This window comes from Musa acuminata, chromosome BXJ2-10 (genome assembly GCF_036884655.1).
Source record: "Musa acuminata AAA Group cultivar baxijiao chromosome BXJ2-10, Cavendish_Baxijiao_AAA, whole genome shotgun sequence".
Classification (NCBI taxonomy): Eukaryota; Viridiplantae; Streptophyta; class Magnoliopsida; order Zingiberales; family Musaceae; genus Musa; species Musa acuminata.
The window spans coordinates 36,257,389-36,283,778 of NC_088347.1; the positions used below are offsets into that span (position 1 = coordinate 36,257,389).

Sequence of the window (26,390 nt, forward strand, 5' to 3'; positions counted from 1 at the left end):
GACGGACGTATGGATAAAAAAAAGTAGCGTAGAGTTTTATTATTATTATTACTGGTATGAGAATTTTTTCGAAGAATGGTTTATATGTGGATAAATAAATTCGACTAGAAGAAACTATCGTTGTTTATTATTATTATTATTATTGTTGGAGAAATTTATGGAAGGTTTGTTTGCAAATGGATAAAAGTAGCGTAGAAGAAACTGTCGTCAGTTTAAAGTGTCTTTTGGTTATTTAATATAAATTAAAACAGACAACCTAATAATTACATTATTAACAAGATGTCTCCACTGATATAAAAACTGATGCGACTGTTTCTAGTTATCAGTTTCAAACATCGTTTACCGTAATGAGGTGAAAATTTTACCGTTGGCATGGTAGATTGTTTAGATTTAAAAAATTTATATTAAAATATCTATAATTATAAAAATAAAATATTTAATTTTATTTATCTTAATATTATCGATTTTACATATGGCATGTGATAGTATATATATGAATGATATAAAAGATAAAAAAAATAATTTCGATAGTTATGACAAACGATAACATGAGTGAATGTTATAGTGATGGTCGATGAGAACAACATGATGGTATGTTGATTCAAACATCCATGACGAAAAGGAAGAGAAACCAATGCAGTGACGTATATGCATTTGTGCCGGAGGAGAAAGAGAGAGATGAGACATCTATGTTAGCGTCGCACCTCTCTACCTCATCTTCCTTCTTCGATATCACTTTGCATCTACATTGACACCGAAGGAGGAAGAGAAGGCAGGTGAGATAGAGTCGATCGATCTTGAAACCCTAGCCAAAATTATAATTCCCAATCCGAAAGCTAATCGCAATGTGATGATCCATCGTTTCTTTATCGTCTCACTTGTCGTATCCATCACCATCATCATTCTGATACCCTCCCCCACCATCACAACATCGAACGTGAAGGGAAAGGATGATGAAATTTTGTTGTCTCTGATATCATCGGATTTGCATTCTTCAAGCTTCCATTTTATATGATAATTAATCCTCATCATTTGATCGAATAGTCTTGAATCATTAGTGAAGCTAACCCAAAAGCAAGTTGGTGACCATATTATTGTGACCGAGGTATATGTGTCATTCACATACCGACTAAAGCTTGAGAGCTTAAAGCATGTGCGCCTCTTCGTTGAGCTCGCTCACAACGTCTCCCTCCTTCTCACCACTCACCACCCCTTCCTCGAGTTTATCGTGCTACTGGATAAAGATACCTCACCTCCCTTCTCTTTCTCCTCTGTCATCGACATAGATACCCCACCACTCTACCTCATCTTCCTTCTCATCATCGATATTCGGATCAACATCGACAATGCCAACCATCGCATCGTTATCGCCAACCACCACCACAATAATCACTTATAATGCCACTATTATTGAAACTATCATTTTACTCATATTCATATCATTTATGCACACGTTATATCTTTCATTAAAAAAAAAACTAACAACATTAGAATAGATAAAATAAATGTTTCATTTTTATAATTATAAAAAATTTAAAATTAAAAAATAAAATGCTAAAAAAAAGTTTAACTACATATGTAATTAGCCCCACTTATTGTGCAGGAACTAGAACCATCTGGTGAAGGGTCAAGATCTCTGCTTCATAATAAAAGTTACACCAATCATCAAGCTTCTACTTTCTATCCCAGAAATATGACACTAAGTAAAGAAATATAGAATGTAGTTCAACATCAAGCTTTATCCTTCATCAGAGAGAACTAGAGGAAAAGCTGTAACGATGACTACATGAAGCTAATTTATGAAAACTAAACACGGCACGAAACTTATAAAAACATATCAGAAGACAGAACTTGATGACAAGAAAAGGCGTTAATATCTGAGGTCACTTGAAATATGAGGTGTCAGAAACGACTTACTCCTTGATGAAGAAACAATGAATTATGCAAATAAAGCACGTTCCGCTAGTTATTTAGAACAAAAAATGTGTATCAAAGTACGACCTCAAATATAAAGAACAGTAAAAGAAAAGGTAAAGTAAAATGATGAAAGACTAAGCATGCCTTGTCCCTAATCCTTTACGGCACAAGAATATTAGAGCCCCTGTAGCTCATGACAGTGTAATATTGGGGAAAGAACTTTTTACTAAACGCATAAGCACTCCGAGCACTATTTACAGCTCCAGAAATTCAACTAAATCCTACTAAGCTTGAGATTTCTGGCGCTTCACGTACTGAAGAATAGGCTCTTCCACCTGCCAAGGGTATAATTTGAATCATAATTTAGAGGATGAATAACAGGAGTAAAAAAATGACATTGAATATAATGTCAAAGCTTTGACATCATTTTGCAGATTTAAACAAATATATCAATACCGTGCTAGCTTTCCTTAAACGCTTGTCTTCCGTGGAATGGGAGACATCACCTGCACATAAAGTCAAAGCTTTGGGCCGTTCTCCAGCTACTCCACTCTCTAGAGAAGCAATTGGCTGCAAATTATAGGACTAGAGTTAGTTGTCCTTTAAAACAACTGACGCCATCACATAATAGTACTAAAGATACTTCTCGAGAGAGACAAAGGACTAACCGCAGGATTGCTAGTGGGGGTGTTTCCACGTTCCTGATCATTTGTGTGAGCTGCTTGATCATTCAGCAGCTGTCCACTCTGATGTGGCTTAGATCTGGCTTGGGTGCGTGTGAGATCAGATCCAATGGAGTGGAGGCCACCAAATGTGGACCCATTGTTCATGATTTTGTCTATTGACAAGCTCAAAAGCATGTTATATTTAGAATATTGTCATGGCAAGTTTCCTTCAAGATAACAAGTTGATATATACTACTTAAGCCAGATTAACAAATAATACAAAGTCTAGAGTATCTATATCAATCACACTCCTGATGGTAAGTGATTCGTATATGAAATCACTGAAACATGTAGTGGAGCAATAATAATTACCACCGGGAGGGAACTCCGAATTATTGAATTCAAATGTTTGGCAGTTGGTATCGATCTCCTGATCAAAGTATTTAAAGTTATGACACAACAAGGACAGAGATGGCTATAGGATAAAAGACGGGTTTCTGGCTAGCTAAAAAGTATCTTTATCATGGTAACGCCAGAATGATTCATTACCATTGTTTTCTGCTCCAGGTACTGTTTGACCTCAAGGAGCTTTCTGTTGCTAGACTCGGAGTGAATAACTCGCTTACCTGCATTTAATCAAAAGTTGGATATCATAAAAATTGTAACTAAATCACACAAAGTAATGAGAAAGATAATTTCTGTAGGGAAATATATACTGATCATTGTATAATTATAACCAATATCTTGCAGAATCATCGACCCATGACAACTTCATTAGGTGTCAGCATTTTTGAATCGGTACTAAACAGTAAACAATATTATTATTAAAAGAAGGTTAGATGCATAAATTGATCTACGGTGACCAAGTGACTAGCAAATTACCACACACTATATAAAGCGAGATTAACCGATTTAGCAATGCCCTTCATGTATAATCTCATCTACAACATAAGCCATTGAGAGTGACCATTTAATCGACTTCATATCATGGTCCTTCAAATTCATATCCTTGCTTTTCTCGTCTTGTATGCTTGTCAAGATCAGATACATAATTCCGTATGCTTTAACGATTGTTTGAACTCTGCACAAAGTCCAAACCTTGTATGCATTTTTAACTGCTTACCTAACCTCCTGTTGCCTGTGTTTTTAATATACCCATCCTGTTCCATCTTGTCAATCAACTTCCTAACAGTACTGTGGTTGGCTACACCTGCAAGTTTGCTCTGAAGCTTTGGTATTGAAACGTAATCCATGGGAAGAGCATAGTATAGTGCCTGCAGCCAAGTTGAAAGCCTATCATCCCAGATGTTCCAAACCAGGGCACAGGAAACATAGTGCAGTAATACACAAAATATATCAGTGCACTGGATGTCTGGTTACCTTCATGTACATGAAATCTTCTTCAAAGTTGTTGCAAGTCTTCTCAAAATTTGTGATGCCTTCCATCTCAGCCTCTTCTTTCACTGTACATGCTTTCGAGTTGATTCCCTAATAATGACTAATTAGTCAGCAGGAAAGAAAATTCAACATAAAAAGAAGAAAATTTAAGCAGACAGCTGGTTCCTGCAACCTTGTTTACGGTGTAACTATCCTTCCCAGATATGGAAATAATCCCTTCTTTCATCAGCCTCTCAACAATATCTAGTGTTATCCCACAAATTGAGAAAATGAGGAAAAAACAGTTGTGATTTCTCGAATTTGCTTTTGCTTTAAATTAGCAGTTAGCAAGGATTATGTTTCTGCAATTTACCTTCAGCCAATACCTGCAAATTATCCACAGAACAAATGGAATCAATTTTCATAATTCATGATCCACTACTAGATATCGTTAGTGTACATGTTTAAGGTTAATACATAAATCAGAAACAGGCAAATGATACTACATCTATCGCTTTTTTCCATTGTAAAAATGGAATCAAAATTAAGCAGAAGGAAATCTATCTTTACCAGTGATATGTCTGGAAAATTTGCAAGTATATCTGCCAGATCAATTGTGGAGTTGTGCCCAGAATTTATCCAATCCCTCACTCGAGATGTCTGTTCATCTTCATGGGCAGCATCTTGAGTTTCATCTGGGACAAAAAAGGGAAAAACAATCATAAAACAATGCTGTCAAATAGATGATGTAATTCTACATTCATTAAATGCAAATGTAAGGGGTTAAATGAGCAATGACCAAAAAATAGTTTGAGAAACTGTACATGAATACAGCCCATATAAGCACTAATATCTTGGATTATGAGAACAAATTTGATTCACATCCTTCAAAAAAATCGTAAAATAAGACTGAAACATAGTTAAGCGAGCATAAAAGTTTATTTTTTGTAAATTATTCGCATCTTCCCCAAGTATGTCACACTGACCATCAGACTTCGTGCAATTATCTTCACGTGGATGCTTTTTACCTGCTCAATAACATAAGTTAGCTTAAACGAAGAGATTAAAGCATATTCAAAATCGTGAAAAGGATTACCAATTGGTGCGACAATGAACCGGTCCGCCAAGGATGGGCGTACCTGAGATTCAATAAACAACTTCACACAATTTTCAGTGGGAGAACTAAACTTTTAATAAAATTTATACAACAATCAGGAGCAACTTTTCTGTTTTTTTATCCCGTCAGTGTGAAGGTAATAGATTGTACTTATTTTGTTCAAGAAAAACATAACCATTAACCAACAACCTTATCTTAAAAATGCAACAGTGTTCCAAATCCTTCATAGAGTCGTATTTGCCTACACAGTTCAACAAACACATTGTTTATAAATCACCTCACTGTCGGAAGAAGAGTCATTCCCCTGTCCAGAGTCATCTCCTAGGCTCGCTTCCTCATCTTCTGGAAGACCATCATTTTCATCCTCACAAGGATCGAGGACACTTTTAACCTAAGCAAGTAACTATTAACCAATGACCACAGCACCTATAATGAAAATGTCAGTTGCATGGTCTTAGTGTTTCTCTCCTGTACCTTCAGAGACAAGACAACATGTCTGCTGTTCACATTCCCCACTTGCAATTTCAGTGGAGTCTTGGTCCAGTCATTGGGTGCCTCATTTTCAGAACATTTTCTAAAAAATGGAGGCTCATAATCTGCCGGCTGCCACATCAGACAAAGTTGTCAGCGCCAGCAGGATTAGTTTGTGTTCAGATATAACTAGTCCATGGTGGCTAGTAATTACAAATACAGCATTTACAATTTGGGGATTAATGGATTGCTATAGAAAACCTGAAGGCAAGATAAAGACATATTATAAAAAAGAAAGTTCCAAAGAAAGTAATGCGAAGCTGCAGATTCCTTACTAATAAATTCAGACTTTTCTAATCATGATTTGAGCACAGACCAAATGAAAAAAAGCTTATTCCAGATTCTAGTTTGGAATAATATCATACCGTGACGTCATCATAATAAAGGAGCTTCATCAAAATGGTCCGCTGAAACACAGATACAACCTTTTTAGGTTTTTATTTTGAAGTAAAACAGATATTAACCATCATTGTGGTTACCTCCTCAGGCATTTGATCCAATGTCCTCATCAACGAAACAAGTGTCCGAATCATCTTGCAAGCAGAACTCCTAGAAGGAACAACTAATTGTTTAAAGGTATAGCAAGCAAGGCTCACCAGACAACAAATTACTTTTTAATTGAATGGCAACGAAGGAAAAAAGGGGAGCATGAACCACTTCAGATTTAGGTATCATTTGACAGAATCCACTAATTTTACCTCATTTGATCAGGGGTTACATCAGTCACGTCAGATTTGAAGGTTGCACCATTCTTTTTGTTGCCATTGCGACTAACTTTCATGGAGACTTCATCACTATTCAAACTAGAATAGCTGAACGAAACTGCAATCGTATATATTGACAAGCTTCAGCTCATAGAAATGACAGAGACGGCTTGGGAAACAGAGAGGTTGGAACTTATTGAGCAGTTTGGCACTATCAAGTTAGTCTCAACTAAATTCTCGGACATGGTAGTGGCTTGGAGTTTCTATGTAATACGAATGAACCACCTAGGTCGAGTCACAGCCATGCAATCTTAATTCAATGGTCAACATGAAGGAACATCGGATCAGATGGGATGAAAATATACACAGATAAAATTGGTCCTCACATGCATACTCTTCGATCATCGAACCCTCTGTCTCCTCACAGATACAGAACAGAAGGGTCTTCAGGTACTTCTTCTGCAACGCGTCATAGACACCTGAACGGAAATTAAGACCATAAATGTCGAAATAAAATAGCATTAAATGATCGGGTAATCAAGACACCAAGTCCATGTTAAACAACACCGGGGTATGCCCTACTTGGATCAACATTACCTTTCTCCATCCAATCAATCAGCCTCCTAGACTCTGCATCCATGGGCATAAGCTTCTTAATCTTCATCTCTGTGCCGAAATTACATCAATATAGTATCAGATACCATCCATTTCACAACGATTCTTGCAAGCCATTCTGAAGGTTTGGCGGGAAAAGTGATGACCTAGAGCGGGAACGGACTTGTCACTGAAGTACTTCTCGGGAAAAAGGCCTCGGATGTAACTGATGTTGAAGATGGCGATTCGAAGTAGGTTTCGCGTCTGTTTCGAAATCCACAAATCATTTGATTCAGAAACATAGCGACAAATGAATGTGAAGTAAACAGATGAATCGTGACATCAGATCTTCACTAGTAGCGAAACCTCGAAAAACCAAAATATATAATTATAGTGACTTTATTTGATCCCTAGTCTATATATCTTCTCCAAAACAATCAGCAGAGCTTTTCTGATCTATGTTAAAACAATCAATACATTTCGTCGCATAGATCTAAAAGTTACCGATAGCAATCCTTTCAATATCGAACGATCTTAGTGAAACTATATTTCGTCCTCGAGAAAATTCTCGAAAGTTAATTAAACATTTCTTTCAACACAAGAACAGTCAAGCCGCTGATTAGACTACAGTTGCGTAATTAGTGGGAAAAACTCGAAGAAAAATCCACGGATCTAGAAGATCGCTTCCTCGTCTTTGAATGAAAGAGTGAAGATTCTCGACCTAAAAGAAAACAAACTCAAGGTAGCATGATAAAGCAGCCAGAAACACCGATCTGAGGTAAAGAGCTCGACGAAAAAACGCTACCGCGATCCGTCATTAAGTCAAGCAATCCACTCAAACGAACGCGACTTGAGAGAGAGAGAGAGAGAGAAAGAGATCCGAGGAGTTCATCGATCGCCTCACCAGGAGCAGAGAATCCTGCTCCGTGATCTCCGCTTCCTTCACCCGCTGAGCGACAACCTGAGCAAAAAACAGGGACGCGAGAGATCAAGATGGAGATGGAGATCGAGGCGGAAAGAGAAGGCACGGAGAGCAAACCATTTCGGAGGAGGCGATCGAGATAGCTCGAGAGGAAGAGAGAATGATCCCGAAAGGTTGGCGGGACGGGTGAGTTATTTATAGGCGACGAGGACGAGGCTGCCAAAGGTAAACTTTTTTGCTTTAAGATAAGTGCACGTACAGATCTCCCCCCGGTTCGAATTCTGGAATCTGAGGCGGTTACGTTTGAAAATGCGTCTTTGAAATTTTCGGATACCATGAAATCGTTATAATGATTGTAACCATTACGAATATATTAGACGTCATAACAAACCGTTATAATGTGTCGCCAATTATGATTCCAAATCCTTATAAAAGTGTAAAAATAATTTAAATTTAAAGGAGTAAATATGAATATCACTTTTATGCAATTTTATGTATCGGAGGAATTCGATATATGGAATCCAGTGAGATCAGCTGCAGTGAAAGTTCATATATTTGAGAAATTGATCCAAATTTCAACCAGAGGAAGGACTGAAAGGTAAACTTTGGACTTTGAAGTATTTATATATCGGATGAATTATATAGTTTCTCTTTTTTTTTCTTCTAATTTTGTCATATAAATTCTAACATACTCTTTCAGCTGTTACATCATTTACTGTTGATTCAAATCTTATCAGCACTCTTAAATACATTAAAATGAATACTATGAAATTGCAACCAAGATACAATTTAATTTCCTAGCTTGAAAAATATGACTCATGGGCATTCAACGACATCCACACTATGACCTTTATGTTTTGGCTGAGTCACACAAAAAATGGTCAACACTTTTTCTATTTCTTATGATCATGAGCGAATAATTATTTCTACTAATCAACAAGAACAGAAGCATGCATGCAATCTGACAGGTGATAAGAAGCCAGTAAGTGAATGATTTGCATAAGCCAGGACACGAGACATACGATCGATTGTAGAGAGAAAGATAAATATAACGACATCAGCAACACCAAAAGACATGATTAAGCATATATCGACAGGTTGTAGTAAGAGTTACATCCTTATAATTTATCCCAAGCAAAGGCTGGTCACAAAAATACCGCAACAGGGTAGCAACAAAAAGGGCACCGGCTTCTTCCAGAAAGCATCTTAATTGTGGCATCGTTTGATGCCACAACTGTTTGGACATTGCTGGATCAAATCTACGGTCAACAAAGTTCAGTCATTTGGTGGAAAGCCACTTGAGAAACTCCTAGGTTTCGTCAGCAGCTTCCACTATGATTTGTCTTTCAAGCGTCCAATCAGTTCATCCTGTAAAAAGGAACCAAGTATCCATAGTTTAAGAAGAGCTCATCGAAAACTAGCTGACTTATTTGGAGAAACATGTGGTGCTAAACCCCAAGGAAGGGTTATCTACAGTCAAACCGATGCAAGAAAAAGTTCAAGGATTATCTATCAAGAAACCATCATAGTTGAAGAAAAGAATCCCAGTGCAGGCATGAAAGCATGAAATGATAATATAATAGAAAGATCTATGCCTTTTTCCCTTTTGCTGACAGTCCTCTCTCTTTCAAAAGAGCACGCAAGCGCTCTACAGTCATCATCTGAAGTGTTTTCTCAGAATATCCATTACTGGAGTTCCCTACAAAAATCAGAAACTCCTTGGTAATAAAATATAACTCATACGCTCATTCCAACAAACTGGAATCATATTCTATTCAAGAGAATTTTCCTATATTCAGGTAACTCATCAGCAAATGCTATTTCAAATTGATGTTTCCCAAACATGATTACTTTGTCATCCCTCCTGGTCAAGCAATTAAAAATAGTAAAGGAATACCTTGATGGCTACTAGTAGAACCAGAACTAGTTTTTGTTTTCTTTGGAGTCCTTCCCTCTGAAGTTCTACCAGCAGATCTGGGAAAGAAAAAAAAGCAAATGAAAATTACAACAGTTCAGGAGGCCTTAAAATGTATCAACATGCAGTTTCATCTATGATAAAAGTAATAAAAGAAATCCAGCTAACTGTTCCTCAACTTCTTCAGAACTCATAACAATACTGCCAAATAGAGAGTTTGAAATGCATTTTTTTAATGCAATTTTTTACTATACAAAAGTTGACATATGAACGCACAATGACAAAAAAGATAACAGTCTGGTTCCTTATCATTGTCAATGAACACCCAGTTTAGCACAGTATGGTACATTGGCCATTTGATGGGATCAGCACTAACAAGAGATACATTAAGTCCACAATCAATAGGTCGCGTTAACATGAATCTATCATGGTACCTATCATACAAGCAAATTCAATGGAGTGCCAACCAACAGTTGACATATGAGGGAAAAATTTATAAATCAGTCCATGTGTGCTAAACATCAAGAGAAGTCAAGGATATGTGCATAGGCCACCTGTAAACAAAAACACCAAACAGTACCTTTTGCCTGTGCTGCTCTCTGTTGCAGCTTTAGCAGTTACATCCTTTAAATCACTCTTCTGTTTGTTAATTTGAAGAGCTCTAATTAATATGTTTGTTGTGTTTGTCTTGATTAATTGCCCATCTACAAAAACAAAAGAGAAGAACAAGAAATCTGTCATATAACCACCTAAAACTACAAACAATTAGAACAACTTATACAAAGTAACGAGAAAACAAGCACAAGTCCCAGATATCCAATGACACAAGTTAATTATCAATGCTAGATGTGTAACTCCAACAAAACACTCTAAAAATGAAGGGGTGGGTTGACAACATAAAAATTGAAACAGGAATCCTGCACATGTATGGTACTACTGATGCAACCTAAATGTGCATCAACTGGCCTGAGTTTAATTTTGTCTCACTTAGAATCACTTACGATCAGTTTTAATGAGTTAATTTGGTTTAGCTGAGATTTTGAACATTGAAACAGATCAATTCTAATAGGACTTGATTTTGATCTAAGGACACACATGCAAGAGGAGACCTGTATCAGCTAGAAACTTCACCATCTCCTGCAGCCTTCTTAAGGGCCTTTTCAAGCTTAGTGGCCCTGAAAGCAAACCAACAGCTGAGGTACAACATCTCAACTTGAGCTTGGTGGTCTTTAGTGCTGTTTGAAGTCAGATATTATTCAAATCTGACGTTTTCTGCTTCCCCAGTGCACTAAGAACTTCCTACAGCCTCCTCTGTACACCGACAACCCAGGTCTTAGAAAGAAAAACTAGAAGTTTATCATTCCCTACTCTTTATATGCCTGTGCTCACAACTGAATTAGTTGGGACCTTTTGGTACTCAGAATGGGGTCTTTTTCCTGGTTGAGAACCATATAGTTTACTTTTAACTATGTGCCACTTTGGTCCAATCTTCTAATATTATTCATTGCATGTAAAAGAAAAAAAATAAGGACATGTTCTCCTCTTGCTTCCTAATATGATTATCACTATTATTTTGCAACTGAAAATTCAAATTTGTGTTAAAAAAGACGAAAATGAATAAAAATTAATGCCAAGTCTAATATAATTTCCTCATTAAAAATAGTAGAGAATATGGATAATGGAGGTGAAAGCTACAGGATAAAAAGAATTAGTTTCTCCTTGCAACTATAAGGGAGAGTCAATCTGCATTATATATGTTGAATCGTTGATGTGGACTCTTTGTAGGTAAAGATGGATTCCTATCCCGGTAACCATACTGTTAGAAAAGTTATGTAAGACAGGGCCACAATATACATATTCTCGCCACTAAAAATTGTTTAAAGTTTCTGGACGGCATCCCAGCGACATGTTGATACCAGCAACTAAGAAAAATGCCACCTGAACCTGACCAATTTAACAGCTTAGCACCCTGCCATCTAGACCTGCCAATTGATTTATCTTCAGATAAGGCAGCACGAAGGCACAACATGAATCATCACAAACATAAACACATTATGAGAAACAGAACAAGAATTCCTCTTTTATAGTCAAAAAAAGAAAGTAACAAGCGGTCATAAATTTCTAATTATGGCATTGTTATTTTTTGTAGTGACATCTAGAAACAGGAAATTGATGATAAGCAAATCAGGAAAGTGAAGTAGTTCATAAATCATTAGGTATGTTGAACTTAAAGATTAAAACGTGCACATAGTTATTTCAGCCCTCTGCTTTGGAGAATTCAAGTACTAAAAAGAGATCAGCATAGCTGCAGCAACCACATAACACTTCAAATCCATCAGTTAAAATGTTGATCTATATGATCTAGAATTAGGTTTCTAACAGAAACCCTATTATTACCACGCTCATTCAGGAACATGATAACTCCTTTGCTTTTTTACTTTGCCATTTCAAAGTCATGAATCCTCTCGAATTGGAATTACCACATCTATTATTGAACTCCATAATTGATGAAAGTGAACTTACATAGCCTACCCCCGAGTTTATTGATTTATTGAATAACGAATATAACACAAAATGAATCAGAAGCAAACCAATAAGCAGCACATCACTCTCAGAAACCTAATCAGGCAAAACTGTTCCACAGCGAAGCAAGCCAGCGTCTTTTCGCACCACGAATAAAAACATTTCTGGAGTACTACGGCACTCGAAGAAACGCCAGGAAAAAAGAATGAACTTTCCACGGTAAACGGTTCAAAATTACCGCACGGGAATGAGATATAAGATCGAAAAAAGAGACTGGAAAGGACACGAACCTGGTGGCGCCGTCTCGTGATCACACACATACACCCGAATGCCACCCTACAAATAGATAACAAGTCCTCAAATTAATAACGATCTTCGTACGCAAGACAAAAAGGATAAGATAGGGTTCGGAGGGGGGGAGGAAAGAGGTGTACCAGGTTGGAAGAGGGAACTGCGGAGGAGAGGAGGCCACGGGATGGGAGGCCGGCTAGGTACTTCGAGGCTCCCCCGGCGGCCCGATCGGAATCAGGCGGAGGCGCCGCGCCTCCCTTCGCCCGGGGCTGGGGGACGGAGGAGTGCTCTGCCTCCATTTTCTCCCAGGCGCCGAAGTGGAACGCGTCGAACGAGAGCAGTCCATCCGACCATTGCTTTACATATAGAAACGAGCCGATCGAACCGGGTTACGGTTCACATCGAGCCGGCTGAAACCAATTGGTTTGTCCAGCTGATGTGTCCGACGTAGAGTCGTCGATGAACTCAAGTAATTCGTCCAAGACTGCAATTTAGATGGACCTAATCACCCCTGAAATGACTAGTGGTGCATGTTGTCCAGTAAACTTATCTTGGGAGGTAAGTTGATATACATAGTAAACACAAACTAGATTTATTATATCAAGTCAAAATTGATCGAGAATAATGATTATAAAAGGATGAAAATTTTAAAATATTTAATAATTAATCGATTGATACGAGAAATATTCATCCCAATTAGGACTTTGAGTTAACGGGATGAAGATAAGAAAAACACTAAGAGAATATCCTCTCATACCTTGTAATATTTTTTTTAAGTTAAATATATTATAAAAAATCTATTAGGTCATGTCAATCTAGGTTTTGATTAGTTACTAAAATTACTCTGAACGGTTGACTTAAGCATAGGAGAGATCATATCAAAAATCTAATTTGATTTGTGTAAATCGGTTGCAAAGTATAAGCAAACTCCACTTTAGCCTTTGAGCAAACGTTTGAGCCTCTCTTTCGATTACAAAATATTTCTTACGCATATGGGCATGAATTGAGTCAGGTTGAACAAGGCATCACCAACATCTACATCATTAATTTGGCACTAGAAAGATGGCTCTTGTTGTAAGAATGTCATTCAGTCCACTCATTCAATGGGTACTTTAGTGAGGGTGCTCCGCTCCCAACTAACAACACAGTTCACACAACTTAGAAACATGATCAAAATGACTTGGAGCACTCTCTATAATAATAATAATATGTCAACATAGCGTGAAGTGCTTTTTATAACAATAGCATGATCGACGATGTTTGATGTAGTCTCTACGATATCAATACGATTGAGATGGTCTAAGGCACTCCTACAATGACAACATGACAAACACAACCTGAAGCACTCTCTATAAAGACAACACAACTAACACAACTTGATGTGCTATTTACAATGAAAATGCGATCGATATAACCAAAAGCATTATTTATCCTGATAATGCAACTAACAAGGCCCAAAATGTTCTCTATGAAGACCCAATGTACTCTCTATGATAATAACACAACTAACATGGCCTGAAAGCTCTATGGAGGCATCACAACTAACATGGTTTGACGTGCTCTCTAGGACAATAATATGATTGATATACTCCGAAGTACTTTCTATAATGATAGCAAAGCCAACACAACTCGAAGTGCTTTCTGCAATAATAATGTGGTCGACATGGCTTGAAACACTCTACCATGATAATATGATTGACAGGGCTCGAAGCACTTTTTATGATGTCAGTGTAATCAAAATGGCCCAAAGTGCTACATACGATGATAGCATGGCTAACATAGCTTGCAGCACTCTTTATGATGATAGCATGACTAATATGAGCTAAAGTGCTTTATTCAACATCAATGTGATGAACACATCCTAAAGCTCTCATTTCAATGACAACGTGCCAAAAATGACTTGAATCACTCCCCTTTGATTCTAGCATGGTCGAAAACGACTCTAGTGTTTAGCACATCCTTCGCAAACATAAGCATTTTCAACCATCGATACATCTTTCATGGACAAAAACATTAGAAGCATCTAATGCATCTTTCATAGATAATAATACCTGAAATGTGTAATACATCATTTTGTGAATAAAAACAACCTAATAGCCATGCATAGTTCGGTAACACAAGCAACTATAACGTGCAATACATCTTTATGAACAAAAGCATCCCCATGGTTGATATGTCCTTTACGAACATAGTATCTTGAACATATGATGTGTTCTTTATGAATAAGAGCATTCAAAATGTCCAATGCATACTGTGTAGACAAAAGCATCAAATGTTTTATTCTCAAACTAAGCGCAAAACGCACACTTGCAATAGTTCTAATTATACCATCTCCTCTATTGCCTAATGTGCCCATCATCGAGGTAAGCATACGCATCATTTTGAGCTAAGTATCGAAAGACTCCTAACGTGCCTCATATCGGGATAAGTGTCAAAAGGTTGTTTAATACACTATTAACCAATATATCGAGTCGAAACATGATTATATTTTCGGATCCATAGACGTATCTCCTAAAGTAATAACAAATTTTTAATTTCAAATATTGAATCTATGATTTATATAGTCGAACTCACATGAATTTAATCTATTTTTGATGTATCCACCGAAACATAGATGAGAAAGAAGAGGACAAGCATTGGAAAAGAAAAGAAGAAAGAGAGAGAGAGAGCGAGAGAGAGAGAGAGAGAGAGGAAAAGGTGACGAAAGAGTAAAATAGTATATACCAAACGGGGCATACTTGTCCGTCTGATTTATTTGGTCCATAAAAATTAGTAACATAAAAGGAGCATCTTTAATATTTTTAAGATAAAAATGTCAAATTGAATGTCCATATCATTATATTAACTGAAGAGCAAATTCAAAAGACGACTTTGAAGAACTATCTACTTTAATCTTGATATTTTTTTTCCTGCCAACACAATAACTTGATATGTACTACAAATTCTTAACAAAGAAGATCATGGAAAACACAATCGCAAGGATTCAACTCTTAAAACAAAAGAGATCTCTTTGCTGTCGTTGTTGTTGTTGTTGCTGTTTCTTCTCTTTATAGTGCTCGATTTACTGAAGGAGCGAAGATAACATCTCTATTGGAAATCAAATCACACGGATTACCAGATTCAACACTTCACATCAAAGATGGCAGCTTTCTTCCAAGAAGAAGGCGAGGGCAACGGGACACAAGAGAGATGAACATTCGAACAGAGGCAATGGACACAGAGCACAGCCAAGTCTGCAGTTCCATGGGAGAATCGAGGTGGCTGGCTAACCGGTGTAGACGTGGACGCCGATGGCGAGGATGAAAATGGCAGCGAGGGCGAAGAAGATGATGGAATGGACGAAGATCGCGAGGCCGCTGGTCTTGAGACTGACGAACTCCACCAGCCGGCCGTTGCCCGGGATCTGGAACAGCAGCCCTGGCGATAGCAGCACGAAGAGCACCACCGCCACGAACACCGGTCCCCAGTCCGCCATCTCCCTCTGTCTCTTTGCTAGCGCGAGAGAGAGAGAGAGAGGTGGAGGAAGCGATAAGGAGAAGGAGAGGAAACGAAAGCAACGAACCATCCGACAACGCATTAAGAGGGCGAACGGAAGGAAAAATAATTCAACAAATCTCACAAACGCCGTACCCACTTATGGAACTCTCATTTAATGCTGGGTCCCGCACGGCTTTAGTGACGTGTGAGAGTCTAAACAATCAGGTGGAGAAGCGCGTGAATTTTCTGTTTTTTTAAAAAAAAGGGGTTAGGGCACATGTACTGACGTGGCAATTGGGAATACTTTTTTCTCACTCGTGGCGTGTCATTGACTTCATACCAAGGTGGCAATTGGAAGCACGTGGAGTCTGTTGGACCCACGAGCTGGGACAATGACCGTAGGCGAGGCGGGTAAATTCAAAATTTTTGGGTTTTTTATTTCTTACTGGAAAATGGACAAAATTGTGCTGTATAAAGAAACTTCCATCCCCCTTGTCGCGTCGCTCCCCCAGTTCGGTTCGGTGGGAGGAGACCTGCGATCATCGTCGTTGTTGTCGCCGCGGCGGCGGAAGAGTTGAGCCAAGGGACAGGGAGGGAGAGAGGACTGGAAGATGGATGGACAGGTCGGTGGCGGGTCGTTGCGGAGGAGCAGATCCGGGGGTAGCGTTTCCGAGAGGAAGAATGCACTGGAGAACGGCAGCGCCGAATCTGGACGGTGGACTTCAACACCTCGCCCCTCGTTAGTTTCTTGTTCCCTATTTCTGATGAGAGTTCTTCCTATTGGTCGATTCATTTGTTCGGTTGATGTCGTCTTCTGTTAGGATGAACTGTTCTGTTACTGTACTTCTTTTCGTCTGGTTTTTTCCCCTCGATATCTATCATCTTGTGTGCATTGATGTTTAACGAATGAAATCGGAGTACTTTTCCTTTGGATCGAAGTTTTTGGGTCTTTTTTTGCCTATATCATCTCGAAATTACTTGCGATAGTTGCTCCAGATTTATAATTCCGTGGTATTTTTTTGCTTCGACTACAGTTAGAACTGAATGTTCTTATCGTGCAGAAGGCATGGTTTAGAACGCTTTTAGAATCACTAATTTGCCGATAGGCTTTAAGACAAGGGATGGAGATGTAGGGCTCATCTAATGATGGATGTAAAATCAAATTTCCGGTTTCTTATCTACAAATATTTTGTAGCATAATGTCCTTTTGTAAAGTTGCACTGGTTCTTCACCTTCATTCATGGATCAAGAATTTGAGATCAGACTATTTTGTGGTTACATTTATCCTATTGTCAAATTCTTACATGGTTCATGAATCATGACTTTAATCATGTCAAGTGCTTCTCTGGTATTAACACATCATGTGGGGGATTTTTACTTGATATATTTTCCAGCTTATATTTAGGTATTTGAAAATATTAAAGAAGGATTTATCTAGAGAGAGTCATGCTGAGTTAAGAGTTATTTTTACTATGCAGATGTTCTAAGTTGATTAGCAGCAGTCTAAATCTTAAGTTCAAAAATATTTAGGAAAAAGAATGAGGCTTTCTAGAATTCATTACCAAAGAAGTTGTTTAACCTAAAACTGTTGATAAGTATTTATGCTAACAATTGAATTAAACCATTACCATCTTGCCCTTTATAGACTTTGGGCTTCGGTTCTTTGAGACTTAAGGATTTCTCTAATCTGTCCTCCTAACCAAGGGAATTGCTTTCATTATAAAAAAGAGGCTACATCTAGTACTCTCAGGATGATTGCTTGAAATACATATCAACTTTGGAAGTTCTAAATTCTCTAAATTCTAAAGTAACTTCTTTTCTGGACTTGCTTCAACTTCTTTTGGATCACCTATTAGTCTCACACCTATGACAAAAAGGAGAGTCATGATGAATATTATCTATTGTACGCTTTTGATGACTTAATATATATGAATCTAAAAGAAATTTGTATTCCATGGCCTTTATTATCTTAAGAATGTAGTCAATTGCAGAGTAGACAATTTATTGCATGGGCAGAAGTGTACAACATAAGAAACAGAAAAATCACAAACTCCCCTATTTTTCATACTGCAAATCTAGATCATTAAGTGACCTTTTTCCCCCTAATTGGAAGGTGAAACCATAGTGCAGAAAATGAATAAAAGATGCTATTTTAACAATTTAACTTTTGAAGCCCTGCCCTAATGTTATTAGCAGGCCTCTCTCAATTTCATAAAGCATTTCTATTGACTTAAATGTTAAAATAACAATAGCAGTGTTATGTTAATGATGTGAAAATGTATGGGGAAAATTTATCAAATTATCTGTGTATCTTCCATTTGCTGATTGAATGAATTTTGTTTCAGTTAGTCACTAAGTAACTATTTGCAAATGAAATATATTGCTGTTATGGTACTATATTCTTATTTTTGATCCTTGATGGCAGGACTATGAGTGGAGACAGAACTGTGAAGAGATTACGATTGTCTAAGGCCTTGACAATACCTGAAAATGCCACTGTGCGTGAAGCTTGCCGTAGGATGGCTGCACGAAGGACTGATGCTGTATTGTTGACAGACTCAAATGCATTGCTTTGTGGAATTCTAACAGACAAGGTTTCTCTATTTATGCATGAATCTTCTTGAAAACCAAGTCAATGAGTTGGAACTCATATTATTGTTTTTTTATTTTAATTTCAGGATATAACCACAAGAGTCATTGCTCAAGAGCTAAAGCTCGAAGAAACTCCAGTCTCAAAAGTGATGACTCGAGATCCTATATTTGTTCTTTCAGACACACTGGCAGTGGAAGCATTGCAGAAGATGGTACAAGGTATTTGATCATGAAGACTTAAAGGCGTCTGCATCTTTATACCAAATCCATTATCATTACAACTTCATCCTTGGCACTCTTAGGAAAGTTCAGGCACTTACCCATTGTAGAAAATGGTGAAGTCATTGCTTTACTTGACATTGCAAAATGTCTTCATGATGCAATAACACGAATGGAAAGGGCAGCTGAAAAGGGAAAGGCCATGGTGGCAGCAGTCGAAGCAATGGAAAAGCATTGGGGCACAACTATTTCTGGTGTGTGGTCTTGATATGTCACAGTAATTAGGATTTCTCACATGATATATGCTCTCAATTCTAAAAAATATTCCTTGCTCTATTGTGATTATATCTTTATTTATTTCCTCAATATAATTATACTTTTGTTTATTCTTACAATATTCAACCTTTTTCTATATGGTAGTTATTGACCTGAAAACTGTAAGCAGTTGACCTAATAAAATTAGGAACTTTTCTCTCTAGGTCCCAATACATTTATTGAAACTCTTCGAGTGCAGATGCTTCGGCCATCTTTATCGACTATCATTGAAGAGAATTCAAAGTAGGTAATATATTCTTTTTGAATTTTTCTGATGCATTCCAAGATATGACTCTTTTGCTTGATGATAGCCTAGTGATTTATAGGAATGAAGCAAATAAAAAAATGTTTTCAAACAGCTCATTGTGGAATCTTTTCCCAGGTTTGTTACAGTCTCACCAACTGATTCAGTGTTAACTGCAACAAAGAAGATGCTCGAGCTGAAAATTAGTTCAGCAATCGTAACAATTGAAAATAAACCTCGGGGGATTCTGACGTATGATGTGATTTATCTCATATTTGAAATTCTTATTTAGGTTTATCCTTTTTGCTGAGCTTGTTTTCTTCTCCCTTGGTTTTTTGTTATCAGTTCAAGAGACATTTTAATGCGTGTAGTTACTAAGAATCTTTCTCCAGAGTCCACTCCCATGGAAAAGGTATCCCATTTTCCACACTTGTTATTACTTTGTTTTATTAAAGTCCTTTTGCAGTTGTTTTTTGATTAGTTGATTTTTGTTCTTTTGTGATTTGGTGTCCAAGTTTGGAGTTATGTAAACATCTTAGGTACAACTCGTATATTGACCCTTCTAGATTTTACATTAACTGGAGTTTCATCTATTGAAGTTGCCCTTTTATTTTGCTGTAGGTTCCTTTTGCATGGGGCCTCTTTGGTTGGGCATAGAAAAGATAGAAATTATCTACTCAAAGAAAATAGTTTGTCAAAAATAAATAAATTGTTGGAGTTGTAGGAAAAAAAAGGAATTTTGGTTTCTTTTTTTGTGTTTAAAATTCAGGAAAAAGTAAGAAAAGGTCTTTTTTTGAAAGATATGTTAAAAAGCCATAGGAGGAAGGATGTGGTGGTTCCTTTTGGCTTCATAAATATAAATCTGAAAGTGATATCTTAGGTTCTACTAGAATCTTGGACAGAAGTTTGTTTTTTTAGTTTTTTCTATCAAGCCACCACCAAAAAGGAAATTCTCCAAGAAAAACACTTTTTAATTTTCCTTGCAATTGAAAACATGCTTGTTCGAAAAGGAAATGATCTAAGAAAGCTTGTATCACAAAGATAATTGTTTGGAGTTTGGACCCTATTTATCTCTTCTATAGTTAACTGCAGCCATTTTAAAGTTTCCAGATAAAATAAAACCTTTATCCTCTTAGTTAATCCTTGATCATACTTCTAGTATATGACACTTATACATAGCTGAAGTTTATGGTTATTTTGTAAACTTATATGTACTAAATGGGTTGGGTCCATGTCACGTACTGTGGATCCAGATTTTTTTGACATCTTTTTTGCACTAGCATTGAGGGTTAAAACTTATTGCTGGCACAGCTTCAGTTCTGTTTCAGAGAATATTATAAGTAGTTAGACTAAGAATCTGGAAATGATCAAATATGATACTATTTGTTGTAGCTGTGGTTTGCTGGAGGACTCCGAAAGCCCTTAAATTCAGGAATTTGCTGTAACTCTTTGGAAACCAATTCAAACAATCCCACCCGATTCTTGTCAATCCTGGATGACCTATAGTGACCTACTTCACAACTCTTGGTCATGGAAGTTCATGCTGACCTAATGAATGTTGAATATCGTATTTTGATGATGAAACCAATTGATAAGTGTTTATGATTTGATCTGCGTTGTTAGTGACGTAGAATGCTTCGATCAGGATGAGACAATTAAAGCAGAAAGAATCATGTTGGGCCAGTGGAACGTGTCAGAAGATTGGACGTCGAGTCGGAGAATCGATCGACGTATCAACAGAAGGCTTCGGGCCATGGATTCGGGCATCGGACCAAGAAGAGCGGATATTGCGCCAAGGATATCGGAGTTGCGGAGTCAACTGGCCGATTGGGCAATACGCCGCAAGAGAGGATGATGCGTCGAAGAATCGAACGAAGCGTCGATGGACCAATGACATGTCGGACAACATGATTCAAGCTCAGTAATAATTGTTTAGATCGAAGTGTGTTTTTACATGTGCAGGATTAACTACGATAGCAAGGCATAAAGCAAAATGAAGTCCCGGAGTCAAGAACTCGATTTCGTTTGGAGTTCGAGAGTTCATCGGAGGTTCTGCAGGAACCAGCCGAGAAGTCTCAGAGTTTGCCAGAGAAGCTCGTCGGAACTCGCAAGAAGATCGTCGTGAAGTCCAGGAGCTTGCCAGGAGTTCGTTGAAACATTGCCGAGAGATCGTCGGAAGTTCGCCGGAAGCTCGCCACAAGAAACTACACTTACGGACTTGTTTAGCTTAGAAAATGTCTTAGAATTCGTAATTAGCACGTAATTGGGATTGGATTTGGGCCAACCCAATTAGGAGCCAGTTGGGCCCATGTAAGGATTGTGTTGGGCCCAATAAAAGGCCCAAACAGTGACCCAAGAAGTAGCACCGTCATGGCACAGTCTTCGAGACTATGTCAGGCGATGGTACCGCTCAGTGGCCCAGTGCCAGGTGATGGTACCGCCCAGCGCAGTGTCAGTGTCAGGCTGACACTGGCGGTGGTACCGCCCGTACCTAGGAGACTCGGGATAAGATGTTTTTAGGCTCCAAGTTTGAATCAATTTGAGGCCTATAAATACCTCTCTCATCCCTGGTTATCTTACACAAGCACAGAGAGTAAAAAAGAAAGAAACTCTGTTGTAATCTTGTGTGAAACTCCTCTCAAAGTTCTAAGTGTTAGAATAGTTTGAGAGAGGAGTGAGTGGAGGTGTAAGGGTTATCTCCTAAACCTAGTAAAAGGAGAAAAAACTGTAAGGAGGTTGATCTTCACCTATAAAGGAAGATCGATAGTAGATGCCGGTGGCCTTGACGGAAGAGGAATCGATGGAGTGGATGTAGGTCATGACGACCGAACCACTATAAAATCTGGTTTACATTTCGTTTTGAGCAATTTACTTTACTGCAAACCATTTTACTTGCTTACTGCCTTCAATATATTTACGAACACGCTTTCAAATTAAGCATTTCCGAGTTCTGCTTTTATCGTACGAAAAGTTTTCGGAACCGACGTATTTTACCGCTGCACTAATTCACCCCCCCCCACCCCTCTTAGTGTCGACTCTGTTTCTAACAAGGAATTGTGTTCAATCTTAATGAATCTGGATTTTTGCAGGTTGTTCTCAACTGTGCTAGACATATTTAGACCATTTATTGTTTATCCTGACCGAACTTTGGCTGGTGATCTATTTTGGTCAATACTAACCAACTGCTAGTGTTGGTCTTGGACTTGCCCAAGTGTTTTGCTCATAGTGGGCACTGTAAGGTATAAGCTTAAAAGGGATGAAGATAAGAAAATTTAGAGACAGCTTTTTAGTAAATTTAAAATTATTCCAGGTGCTAAATTTGGAGACAGTGAGCAATACATAGAGTGTCGATGAAACTGGGTTCTGTTGGAAGAACATAGAACTAATATTTTCAAGATAATATATATTTTTATTATATAATTATGTCTGTTTTGTACACAAACTAACGACTCATGTATCTAATCAACATTGGAAATGAAATAATGTATCACAAGTGCAATAACATTTATTACTTGAACTTCAACAGGCTTAATAATTTGAGTTTTTTATCGATGAATAATAACAATTGTGTAAATACTGATTTTATACATTCAGGTCATGACTCCAAATCCTGAATGTGGAACAGTTGACACACCAATTCTTGATGCTCTCCACACCATGCACGACAGGAAATTTTTGCATCTACCTGTTGTAGATAGAGGTACATTTACCCATGAGCAAATTGAAATATTCTTTGTGATTGCAACTTATATTTTGTTCCTGGCAACAGATGGTTTCATTGTCTCAGTTGTTGATGTTATTCGTGTTGCTCATGCTGCAATAGCTACTGTAAGTTACTGATGTACCTTGTGGAACAATTTCATGTGTATGCTTTCCTCAATTTCATGTATGTGTACCACTGCCCAAATATGGCTCTTTTTCACTTCAGAATTCCTCTGTGTTGTAAGGAATCATCCTATTTGATGCAATGATGTGATGGCAATTCACCTTCTTGATTATTTTTATAGGTGTTCAATGCATTATTTGGTTAGAATATATCTGTTTTCTTTTTTGAGACAAGTTTTCTTTCTTGTAGCTTTCCCTCATTCTCTCATTTTTCCTTATTAATTTCTCTTGTTTGTCAGTGTCATTGGCTTTTCCACTGGTACTATATTCTGTCTATATGTTTGAGTAATATTGTCTTGAAATTTATAAACTGTTAGTAAATTGATTCTGGAGTAAAAATCTTGACATTTACAATCTTTATTAGCTTGTTCTAGAGACTCTATCATACCCTAGATCTCTTGTCATAAACTGCTATTATATGCTTGCTAGCATTGATTTATTTGAATCAGATATAAGCTCTTTAATGACAAATTCAATATTATTTCCTAAAACTAAAATGCTTCTTCGAATATCATATGTTAATCATATAATCCATGAACTCATCTTCCATCGCCTTCAATCTCAGAACACGCCTTATCCAATGTCTTACCTTATGCAACTCGATTGAGTCATTCTTCTCTGTGAGATCCAAATCATCTTCTTCTGGACCTGTGGTTTCATTATCAGATCATTTCATAGATGGTCCTGCATCACACTTCTCACATGATTTATCATTGTCATGAAATAACTTTCGGAATTCCTCATTACATTCTCCATACCCATTTAAATATGGTCAAATCGATAACTGACCTGGTGCTGCTCCAGTTTATCAAGAAATAATCTGGAATAGGTGTAACATTGGTTATAGAAATGGAAATAACAGGTCTCTTAAATACCAATAAACTTCTGGAGTTTTGACTTTGAACTTTTCAGGCTGAGCAGTAGCAGTGTTCTGGCAGATTGGTTACACTTATGAATGGTGATGTCATCCAACAGTTTGGTTTTGGAAAGACAAATCTTAGTTTATGATTAGTTTTAAATTGAACTATCTCTATGCTATTGGAATCAAATATTGGGAAAAATAGTGTGAATCACTAAAATATGCCAGCAACTGTTTGCTCGGTTAACTTAATGCTTATCTAGCATGCACTTTGTTTGTTGTGTTGCTCATATTGCAAAGAGTTTCAAACTTCTGCTTGAGGATATTCTTTTATTTATTTATTGTTCCTCCTCCATTCTTTATCATGCATGTAGGCCGGAAGCAATGCAGGTGCAGGAAACCAGACAGCAAGCTCCATGATGCAGAAGTTTTGGGATTCTTTTTTGTCCTTGGGACCTTTGGATGATGATGATGATTTTCAAAGGTTTACATGCCTTTATGTACCTAATTAATGGTCATGCAGAATCTTTTTATTCATCAATAACATCCATAACTCACCATGGTTGTATTTCAGTGAAGGATCTACAAGAGTCACATCTGAAGCCACAGAGAGAATAAAATATGCTTTACATCCGTCTTCAAGCTTATCTACTAGTTTTGGGTTTAAGCTTGAGGACAAACATGGCAGAATGCATAGATTTAACTGTGGTATGTACTCCTATCAGAAGTTCAGCTTAACAGTTTGCCTTCAAAAACTATTACTACATAACAACAACTATCTTAAAAAACTAATCACTAGATTTCTTGGACACTGCAGAAACACAAAGCTTGACAGATCTTATAACTTGCATACTCCAGAGGGTTGGTGATGACATTGATAAAAGTCATCTTCCACAGATACTGGTAATTACCTACTTTGCCTATCTTCTGGCTAATACTTTTAACAGGCATATTAACCTGACATGATTTCTTCTCTGATGCTGTTCCTAGTACGAAGATGAGGATCATGACAAAGTTATCCTCGCATCCGACGGTGACCTTGTGGCAGCAGTGGATCATGCTCGACAAGCTGGTTTGAAGGTAGGTTTCGTTAGGTGCTGGTCCTTGCTTGGGTGTTCAATGCTGGTGGATGACTGCCACATTAATTAACATATTGGACTTCTCTTTCCAACAAAGATGGTGGTTTTGAAGTAAAAGCAATATTTTGATCTAGCCAGTAGTTCAAATAGGATACAATGACCATTCTGATGGGCTTTTCCATTTAACAACTGAAGTTTGTGTCGGCTGAAACTGATACTTACAGTCAAGTCGTTCTATTTTGCAGAGCTTAAGGTTGCATTTAGATCATTCAGGGTTGGGTCGCAGGAAGAAGGGACGTGAATCGGGAAGTCTCGAGTACGCACACAAGGACGCATGGGCAGCTGCATACAGCACAGTTGCTGCAGGAGCAGCATTCGTCGCTGGTATTGGAGTTATGGCTTACTTGAAAAGATCAGCAGCATAAACACATCAGGTTCAACTCCAAACATTCTCTTGTAATCATAGAAGTTCTATGCTATGTATTTGTTTTTCCTGGACCGAAAAAAAGAATCTTTGAGAATGTGTGTTACAAATTTCGTCTTTCCCCTTTCTGTAAAATTATTTCGTTGTTCTATCACTGCAGGTGTAATAATGACGCTGCGATTGGCTCGACTTGACATAACCTTACTTTGGCGTATTTGTGACGTCATTTAGTTTCGCCTGTAGTAATTAGAACAAGGCATGAATATAATTTGTTCCTCTACTCATTGTTTACGGAGTAGTTAAAAAGTTAATTCCCTATTTTAGCTTCTTTTTTGGATAAATAGCTGGAAGATTAATTATTCTTTGGCTAACTGATTCCCTTATTAGTCTCAAATGCTCTATAATATGTATGGAACATTGACAAATTCCATTATAATTGACTTCGGGGGAGGGGGGTTAATGTAATAATATGAAACAAGTGCACAAGACCATAATTTTCAATGTCAGTAAATCCTTGTGGAGCTGCAGGTGGCTGTCTCAACGCGATAAAAACAATTTATTTGGTTTTTCTCGCGTTATATGATTAAGGCAAATCCACTGTTCAACTTCATACAGCGGAAAAAGGAAAAATATTGAGAAAAAAAGGGCTATTAATACCATGTGGAAAAGTATTTAACTGCAATGCCTGGAGATTGATGAAATAGCGATCATCTACCGTCCTTTTCTCATCAGACGATTGA

At 37.6% G+C, this 26,390-nt stretch overlaps 3 protein-coding genes across 5 annotated transcripts; 1 reads left to right on the top strand and 2 right to left on the bottom strand.

The window, feature by feature from the left end:
• Positions 1 to 2,070: 2,070 nt before the first annotated feature.
• Positions 2,071 to 8,164, bottom strand: LOC103969986 (meiosis-specific protein PAIR2). Its single transcript, XM_065130907.1, has 22 exons — positions 8,087 to 8,164; positions 7,810 to 7,866; positions 7,073 to 7,169; positions 6,909 to 6,977; positions 6,698 to 6,790; positions 6,306 to 6,429; positions 6,087 to 6,156; positions 5,973 to 6,014; positions 5,551 to 5,679; positions 5,354 to 5,467; positions 5,056 to 5,098; positions 4,946 to 4,987; positions 4,530 to 4,654; positions 4,333 to 4,345; positions 4,153 to 4,289; positions 3,963 to 4,070; positions 3,706 to 3,856; positions 3,132 to 3,208; positions 2,958 to 3,012; positions 2,586 to 2,755; positions 2,374 to 2,487; positions 2,071 to 2,252 (listed from the first exon to the last, which is right to left on the bottom strand). The coding sequence occupies exons 1-22, from the start codon at positions 8,162 to 8,164 to the stop codon at positions 2,202 to 2,204; spliced, it is 1,959 nt and encodes a 652-aa protein (XP_064986979.1). The 3' UTR covers positions 2,071 to 2,201.
• A 720-nt stretch (positions 8,165 to 8,884) lies between these two features.
• LOC135625475 (protein LOWER TEMPERATURE 1-like) lies at positions 8,885 to 12,887 on the bottom strand. Its single transcript, XM_065130337.1, has 6 exons — positions 12,700 to 12,887; positions 12,556 to 12,601; positions 10,323 to 10,446; positions 9,725 to 9,801; positions 9,423 to 9,526; positions 8,885 to 9,195 (listed from the first exon to the last, which is right to left on the bottom strand). Exons 1-6 carry the CDS (start codon positions 12,853 to 12,855, stop codon positions 9,160 to 9,162), a joined length of 543 nt encoding a protein of 180 aa, XP_064986409.1. The 5' UTR covers positions 12,856 to 12,887; the 3' UTR covers positions 8,885 to 9,159.
• A 3,642-nt stretch (positions 12,888 to 16,529) lies between these two features.
• On the top strand, positions 16,530 to 25,991 carry LOC135625910 (CBS domain-containing protein CBSCBSPB1-like). 3 transcript variants are annotated; one of them, XM_065131039.1, is made up of 15 exons: positions 16,530 to 16,772; positions 18,459 to 18,627; positions 18,712 to 18,844; positions 18,928 to 19,098; positions 19,324 to 19,402; positions 19,542 to 19,655; positions 19,749 to 19,815; positions 22,998 to 23,103; positions 23,173 to 23,231; positions 24,522 to 24,631; positions 24,722 to 24,855; positions 24,965 to 25,050; positions 25,138 to 25,227; positions 25,472 to 25,660; positions 25,811 to 25,991. In XM_065131039.1, exons 1-14 carry the CDS (start codon positions 16,645 to 16,647, stop codon positions 25,649 to 25,651), a joined length of 1,626 nt encoding a protein of 541 aa, XP_064987111.1. In that variant the 5' UTR covers positions 16,530 to 16,644; the 3' UTR covers positions 25,652 to 25,660; positions 25,811 to 25,991. The 3 variants fall into 3 exon arrangements, with proteins under 3 accessions (XP_064987111.1, XP_064987113.1, XP_064987112.1); XM_065131041.1 differs by having other exon boundaries at positions 18,955 to 19,098; XM_065131040.1 differs by having other exon boundaries at positions 16,530 to 16,748.
• Positions 25,992 to 26,390: the final 399 nt, after the last annotated feature.

Excerpts from the sequence above, each read along its gene's own strand:
- LOC103969986 (XM_065130907.1), bottom strand. The coding sequence starts at position 8,164 with ATGGTATCCGAAAATTTCAAAGACGCATTTTCAAACGTAACCGCCTCA. Across the intron at positions 6,978-7,072 it reads CAAGTCCGTTCCCGCTCTAG|AGATGAAGATTAAGAAGCTT; the intron begins GTCATCACTTTT and ends ATTTCGGCACAG. Across the intron at positions 5,680-5,972 it reads TTTATTATGATGACGTCACG|CCGGCAGATTATGAGCCTCC; the intron begins GTATGATATTAT and ends CTGATGTGGCAG.
- LOC135625475 (XM_065130337.1), bottom strand. The coding sequence starts at position 12,855 with ATGGAGGCAGAGCACTCCTCCGTCCCCCAGCCCCGGGCGAAGGGAGGC. Across the intron at positions 9,527-9,724 it reads TTCTACTAGTAGCCATCAAG|GGAACTCCAGTAATGGATAT; the intron begins GTATTCCTTTAC and ends TGATTTTTGTAG. Across the intron at positions 9,196-9,422 it reads TGTCAGCAAAAGGGAAAAAG|GATGAACTGATTGGACGCTT; the intron begins GCATAGATCTTT and ends TCCTTTTTACAG.
- LOC135625910 (XM_065131039.1), top strand. The coding sequence starts at position 16,645 with ATGGATGGACAGGTCGGTGGCGGGTCGTTGCGGAGGAGCAGATCCGGG. Across the intron at positions 23,104-23,172 it reads TCTACCTGTTGTAGATAGAG|ATGGTTTCATTGTCTCAGTT; the intron begins GTACATTTACCC and ends TCCTGGCAACAG. Across the intron at positions 25,228-25,471 it reads CTCGACAAGCTGGTTTGAAG|AGCTTAAGGTTGCATTTAGA; the intron begins GTAGGTTTCGTT and ends TCTATTTTGCAG.